Source organism: Octopus sinensis, linkage group LG22 (genome assembly GCF_006345805.1).
Source record: "Octopus sinensis linkage group LG22, ASM634580v1, whole genome shotgun sequence".
NCBI classification, from domain to species: Eukaryota; Metazoa; Mollusca; class Cephalopoda; order Octopoda; family Octopodidae; genus Octopus; species Octopus sinensis.
The window spans coordinates 11,168,397-11,175,896 of NC_043018.1; the positions used below are offsets into that span (position 1 = coordinate 11,168,397).

Sequence of the window (7,500 nt, forward strand, 5' to 3'; positions counted from 1 at the left end):
CCCAAAACAGTGCCCTGCGGAACACCGCTCACTATTTGCGTGTTAATGGAAGTGGCCCCATTGGCTGTTACCACCTGACTTCTATTCTTCAGAAAGTCATGAAGCCATTCTCCCAATTTTCCAACTATGCCAAGATCACGCAGTTTGTGACATATCATTCCATGATCGACTTTATCAAAGGCCTTTGCAAAGTCGAGATATATCACTTCCACATTTGAGTGGTTGAGCAGCCGTTTCAGCACCCAGTCATAGTGTTGTAGGAGCTGAGTTAAGCAGCTTCTTCCTGGTCGGAAACCATGTTGGGTGTCGGGCAGCAAGTCATTTTCTTCAAGGAAGGTGATTAGTTTCCTTCTGACTATTCGTTCCATGACCTTGCTGATGTGTGAGGTTAGGGAGATAGGTCTGTAGTTCTTGGCCTCCGCTCTGCTACCTATATATATTATATATTATATATATATATATAATATATATATATATATATCAAAATAAGCAACAAGGATACCTAGAGGATATCCTGCATTACCTCTGGATATCCTTGTTTCTTATTTTGATTTTAATCACCTTACTTTGAAATTGTATGGATAATATGTGTGTATATATATATTTCTGGCTGCTCTTTCTGGTGGACGAATGGCCTGTTTAGGCCATTCCTAAATTGTTATATATATATATATATATATATTTACTCTTTTACTTGTTTCAGTCATTTGACTGTAGTCATACTGGAGCACAGCCTTTAGTCGAGCAAATCGACCCCAGGACTCATTCTTTGTAAGCCTAGTATTTATTCTGTCTCTTTTGCCAAACTGCTAAGTTACGGGGACGTAAACACACCAGCATCGGTTGTCAAACGATGTTGGGGAGACAAACACAGACACACACACACATATATATACATATACATATATACAACGGGCTTCTTTCAGTTTCCGTCTACCAAATCCACTCACAAGGCTTTGCTCGGCCCGAGGCTATAGTAGAAGACACTTGCCCAAGGTGCCACGCAGTGGGACTGAACCTGGAAACATGTGGTTGGTAAGCAAGCTGCTTACTACACAGCCACTCCTACGCCTATATATATGTGTGTGTGTATATATATATATATATATATATATATAAGAAAATGAGATGAAAAGGAATAAACAATTATCTTCTGAAGTTCATTAGCTTACAGCTGTTTCTGTACATCTTTGAAGTTGAGGTAAATCGTTAGCTTTGAATACAATAAAGAAACCAAACTACATGTAATGAATTACATTTTTCTAGTTGTGTGTGTGTGTGTGTCTTCAGGTGTATGTAATGTATGTGTATGTAATTAATACTTACATCATTATCACAGTCGTTCACTTTGGCTCCGGTCTCCAGAGTTTTCTGCAATTCTATAGTTTTACCTTCCTTGCACATATCAAAAATTGTCCAACTGCCAATCTCACTGTCAACATCCATCTTGGCACTGCATAGTTTGCTCAGTGTGCGCCGACTCATGCGAGTGAAAGGGTCTTCGAATGAATCTTCATCCTAAATAATATTTAGAAAGAGAAATACAGAAAAGTTTGATTTCAGTTTTACATGATAAAACGCACTCCATCACACAGTAAATCAGTTGGCAATAGGAAGGGGATCCAACAATTAAAAACTATGTCCCCAAAATTAATGGGGACGTGAATTCTGCAAACCAGAAACAATTGCAACTTGTCCAGGAGTGCAGTAATCAACATCATCATTATCAACTCTTAACATCCATCTTCAGGGTAACATGGGTTGGACAGTTTGGCAGGATATGAGTCAAGCTCCAATATCTGCTTTGGCATAGTCTCTACAGCTGAATAATCATCATCATCATCATCATCATCATCGTTTAACGTCAGCTTTCCATGCTAGCATGGGTTAGACGATTTTGACTGAGGGCTGGCGAACCAGATGGCTGCACTAGGCTCCAGTCTTGATCTGGCAGAGATTCTACAGCTGGATGCCCTTCCTAATGCCAACCACTCCAAGAGTGTAGTGGGTGCTTTTTACGTGCCACCGGCATGGGGGCCAGTCAGGCAGTACTGGCAATCACCTTGCTCAAATATTTTTACACATGCCACTGGCACAGGTGCCAGTAAGGTGAAGTTGGTAACGATCACGCTCGATTGGTGCCCTTTTACATCCTTCCTAATGCCAATCACTTTGCAGAGTGTACTAGGTGCTTTTTTTGTGGCACTACTACTTGGGAGATTACCAAGTAACTTTGAATAAAATCTCATACGAGATCGATTACCTTGAAAAGGGTCACACCATGACAGGACTGTATTATTCTCAGCTACTGAAACGCCTCCAAGAAACAATCAAAGAAAAAAGGCCGGGAATGTTCACCAGAGGAGTCCTTTTTCATCACGATGATGCTCCAGCCCACACCTCAGTGGTTGCTATGGCAACAATTCATGATTGTGGATACGAACTTGTTCCCCAGCTGCCTTATTTGCCAGACTTAGCCCCCTCTGACTTTCACCTATTCCCAAAAATGAAAAAAACCCTGGCTGGTTGCCATTTTGCCAGTGACAATGATGTCATGGACGCTGTAGGAATTTCTTGGACTCCCAAACAAAAGAGTTCCTCTATGCCGGGATAATGGCGCTTCAGCACCGCTGGAGAAAGTGTTCAGTCATCGAGGGGGACTATGTTAAAAAATAAATCATCAGAAGTCTTGTACTATGTTTTGTTTTTTTGAGGCTCAAGACTTTTCATACACCCCGCCTACAGGGCAGAGGGGAGACTTTTGTCCAAACACACACACACGCAAAAATACCTTTCTAGTGTTGATGCCACCATAATATGTACCCAGTTCATGTTGTAGAGAGAGTTAATGTTAGGCAGGGTACTGAGATGTTATAAATCAAACCAAAAGATAGAATTCACACAACAACAATCGGTATTTTCTCAGTTACTGAATGTGCTACATGAACACATGTGGTGAGTCACTATGAAACTTTTTCAACCCATGCCAACATGGTTATGTTGCTCTTTTATCTTTCACTTGTTTTGGTCATTAGACTGAGGCCATGCTGGGCACTGCTTTAAAGAATTTTTAGTTTACTTTATTTGTGTTTTTTTTAAGCCTGGTACTTATTCTATCGACCTCTTTGCTGGACTACTAAGTTACAGGGACATAAACACAAACACAACATACATAGATATGTATATAGATATGTGTATGTATGTATGTATGTATGTGTATATATATATATATAATATACACACACACACAATGAGGTTCTTTCAGTTTCTGTCTACAAAATCTGCTCACAAGGCTTTGGTCGACCCAAGGCTTTAGCAGAAGACACCCAGAGTACCAGGCAGTGGGACTGAACCCAAAACCATGTAGTTGGAAGCAAGCTTCTTACCACACCATTACACCTGTGCTTGTAAAATTACAAGCGACAACTCTTGGAACTTATAAATTCAAGCTAATGGAATCTGCCTTACCTTTTATTTATTCTTTAATTTTTATCGACACAGGCATGGCTGTGTGGTGAGAAGTTTGTTGGTTCCTGTCAAACTGTCCAACACATGCAAGCATGGAAAACAAACACTCAACAACGATCATGATGAAGATACCTGTGCAACTTCAGAAAACCAACTTTGCAATGAAAAAGAGATTGAAGAGCTTACCTTGACTGCATCTTCCCAGTTGGGATACAACTTTTGCACTTCACTAATATATTCAGACATTGCCTCCTTTTTGTTCATTCTACCCAAACTTTTCCATGCTTCCCTGAAAAGTAGATTACCAGAAATTACTTGTGGCGGTATTATTATTATTACTATTACAACTACTACTACTAAGGCGATGAGCTGGTGGTATCATAAGCATGCTAGGCAATATGCTTCGTGTTCTTAGTTCAAATTCCACTGAGGTTGACTTCTTTTAGTCTATCTAACACATCCATTCACAAAGCTGAAACAATAGAAAATACTTACCCAATATGCCATGCAGTGGGACTGAACCTAAAAACTGCATAGTTGGGAAGCAAACTTCTTAACCACACAGCCATGCCTATCCTGCAAGTATGAGGAAATCAAACAATGGCATGAAATACTTACCATTTTTGTTTCGCTTCAAACTGCAGCATTCCTGGTTTTGGTGTATGACACTGGCCTTCTTTTGCCTATAAAAAAAAAAGATTCCAGAAACATTGGAATATTGAGTGAAATTAATCAGGACATCCAAGAGATATTAATATAGCATTATTACTGTTGTTTTTACGTCCCCTTTTTCTATACTGGCATGGATTAGGAGAGATCACCTGAAGTAGTAATCTATGGTTGGATGGATGCCCATTCTGACACGAATCCATGAATGAAGCCAATTGTGTGTATATCTCTTTTACTTGTTTCAGTCATTGGACTGTGGCCATACTGGGGCACTGCCTTGAAGAATTTTAGTCCAACATATTGACCTCAGTACTTATTATTTTTTGTAAAGCCTGGTACTTATTCCATCAGTCTCTTTTGCCAAACTACTGAGTTACAGGGATGTAAACAAACCAACACCAGTTGTCAAGTGGTGGTGGTGGTGGTAGGGGGCAAAGACACACACACACATACATATATATATATATATACAATAGGCTTCTTTCAGTTTCTGTCTACCAAATCCACTCACAAGGCTTTGGTCAGCCCAAGGCTATAGTAGAAGAATTTGTGAGATGTGACAGCAGAGAAGAACACAGAAAGTTTGTGAGGAACCCATTGACCCAATTTGCTGATGTCGATGAAGGTGCCTTGAACTCAGGAACCATGTGGTTGGGAAGCAAACTTCTTACCACATAGCCATGTTTGCCTGTGTATGTGTGTGCAACTGATATCATGTGACGGTTGTAAACAAGCAACTCTGTCATACAAATGTTTATCTCTCTCTCTCTCTCTCTCTCTCTCTCTCTGTATATATATATATATATATACACACACACACACACATATATATATATTGGGTAGCCCATAAATAATACTGTTTTTATATACTTAATTTAATTTTCTAAATTAAGATAAAGTTCCTTCTTAATCTAACACAATACTCTTCCATCTACCTGGTACACTTGCAAGGCCCCTCTTCCAAAATTCACTTGTCCATGACAAAAAATACTCCTCCAGTACTGTTTTGACCTTGTCTACAAAATTCATATTGTTTCCATCCAAATGATTTTGAAGACAGTAGAATAAATGATAATCAGATGGGGCGATGTCTGGTGAATATGGTGGGTGGGGCATGATTTCCCATTCAAACTGCTCCAGCCTTTGGAATGTCATCCTCACTGTATGTGGTTGAGCACTATCCTGATTGAAGAACACCTTTCATCTTGAAACCAAAGATGGTTGTTTTTCTTCCAGTGCTGACTTCAGCCACTCAAGTTACACACAGTAGATCTCCTCTGTTATCCTCTGGTTTGGGTTTAAAAGTTCAAAGTGGACTAAACTTTTCATATCCCACCAAACAGATAACACCTTACATGGACGAAGATCTTTAGCCTGGGGTGCTGGTGCTTGTCCTTTCCCTACCCACTGTCTTTGGTGCTTCACATTTTTATACAGAACCCATTTCTCGTCATCAGTCACTATTCAGTCCAAAAAAGTTCATTCGTGAGATGTGACAGCAGAGAAGAACACAGAAAGTTTGTGAGGAACCCATTGACCCAATTTGCTGATGTCGATGAATGATTGAATGACCAAGTCCAAGCTTCTCTGCTAGATCCTCAAAAGTTACAATGAGATTTTGTTCCACCAGGGTTGGCAGGATGTCCTTGTTGAGCTCTACAAATCTTCCTGGACAAGGCTCATTTTCTAGGCTGTAGTTTCCAGCTCAGAATTTCTGGAACCACTGTTGCCACTGGTTTATGTTAATTGTCCGATCCTCATATACTGCATTAATATTCCTTGCACTTTCCATTGCAGTGTTACCTTTATTAAACTCATAATGCAAAATATGCTCCTTTGTCACTTCCATTATAACTTTGAAAAAATAAATGTTAAAATCACCACACTGAAAACTTGCACTAAGAATAAGAACACGGTAAATTTACTGCCTGCTTTTATAGCAAGTTGATGCAGGTAGTTTATACTGTCCCCCTCCAACTTTTAGTTCATGCAGTTGCAAAACCTGCATTATTAATGGGATGAAATGCTTGACATACAAAAGTAGAAAAACAGCCAACTGATGAAGGGTCATTCTTTATGTTGTTTGTCTTGTTTTCCATTTGTATCGTTTGTTGTTCGAAAAAATAGTTCATATCCCATGTACTCATACTTTGTATTTTTTTGTTGTACATACTTCATGATGTCCTGTGCCCATATATATATATATATATATATACAAATTGGTAGTAGTTTAATACATTATGTGATTGGGTATTATCTGGTAGTTGATCATTGATTAGATTGTTTTCTGTTTTTTCTTATTTTGTATTTTGTATATACATATATAATACATATATATATATACATATATACATATATATATATATATACATATACATACATATATATTATACATATATACATACATATATATATATATATATATATATATATATATATATTTTTTTTTTTTTTTTCTAGTTTCAGCTCAGAGCTGCGACCATGCTGATGCACCGCCGTTTTGTGCTACACTGTTATTGGGACGAACCTCGTCTAATATGTGGCACTTGGTGAAGAATGGAGTTTGATACAGCTACTCTCATTTGCACCTCTTGCCGTGAGGTAGGTTCATCTGGGACTCTTGACGGGAAGATGTCCAGCTTTGATTTAAAAACCGCTACATCTACTTTGTGCAAGTTCCTCAGACTCTTTGGGAGAATATTAAAAAGCTGTGGGCCCTTGAAACCCAGACTGTTGCAGAAGCTGGTCCTGAAGCGTGATGGCATTGCTGGGATCTTTGGCACTATGCAGTGTTGTCCCGTTCTAGCATTGGTGTAGCTTACAATGCCAAAATTTGGCACAATTCCTTCCAGGATCTTCCAGACATATATTACTGCATACCTCTCCTGTCTTCTCTCCAGGGAGTAGAGTCTTAGCTGTTTCAACCTTTCCCAGTAGCTGAGCTGTTGCAAAGAGACGATCTTCTTTGTGAATCTTCTATGGATTGCTTCAAGGTCCACTGTTAATTTTACACTGGTGGGTGACCATGGCTGTGAGCAGTAATCCAGGCGACTGAGGACGAATGTCCGCCAGAGGACCATCATGGTTTCCTTATCTCTGGTTCTGAATGTTCTTAGGATCCACCCAGCCAGTCGTCTGCACTTTGTCGCCATCCTGGTAATTTGCACTTGGAAAGAGGTATCATCATGTCGATACCCAGGTCCCTCACAGACTTAGGCTCTGGGATTGAAATTCCCTGTGGACCGGTGTATCCTGTAAGTTTAATATTCAGTTTTGGATGCTGGTAGCGCAGGAGCTGGAATTTTTCAGCATTAAACTGCATATTATTATCCTCAGCCCATCTGTAGATTGAGTCCAACTCCT

At 39.4% G+C, this 7,500-nt stretch overlaps 1 protein-coding gene across 2 annotated transcripts in view; it reads right to left on the reverse strand.

Annotated features, from left to right (window-relative positions):
* LOC115223280 (acyl-CoA-binding domain-containing protein 6) overlaps nt 1–7,500 on the reverse strand; it is a 25,386-nt gene that overhangs the window by 8,595 nt on the left and 9,291 nt on the right. For both annotated transcript variants that reach the window (XM_036512329.1, XM_029793786.2), the window contains exons 2-4: nt 4,087–4,151; nt 3,655–3,757; nt 1,327–1,518 (exon numbers count right to left, since the gene is read on the reverse strand). In XM_036512329.1, coding sequence (XP_036368222.1) covers nt 1,327–1,518; nt 3,655–3,757; nt 4,087–4,151 — 360 coding nt within the window. The remainder of the gene's footprint in view (nt 1–1,326; nt 1,519–3,654; nt 3,758–4,086; nt 4,152–7,500) is intronic.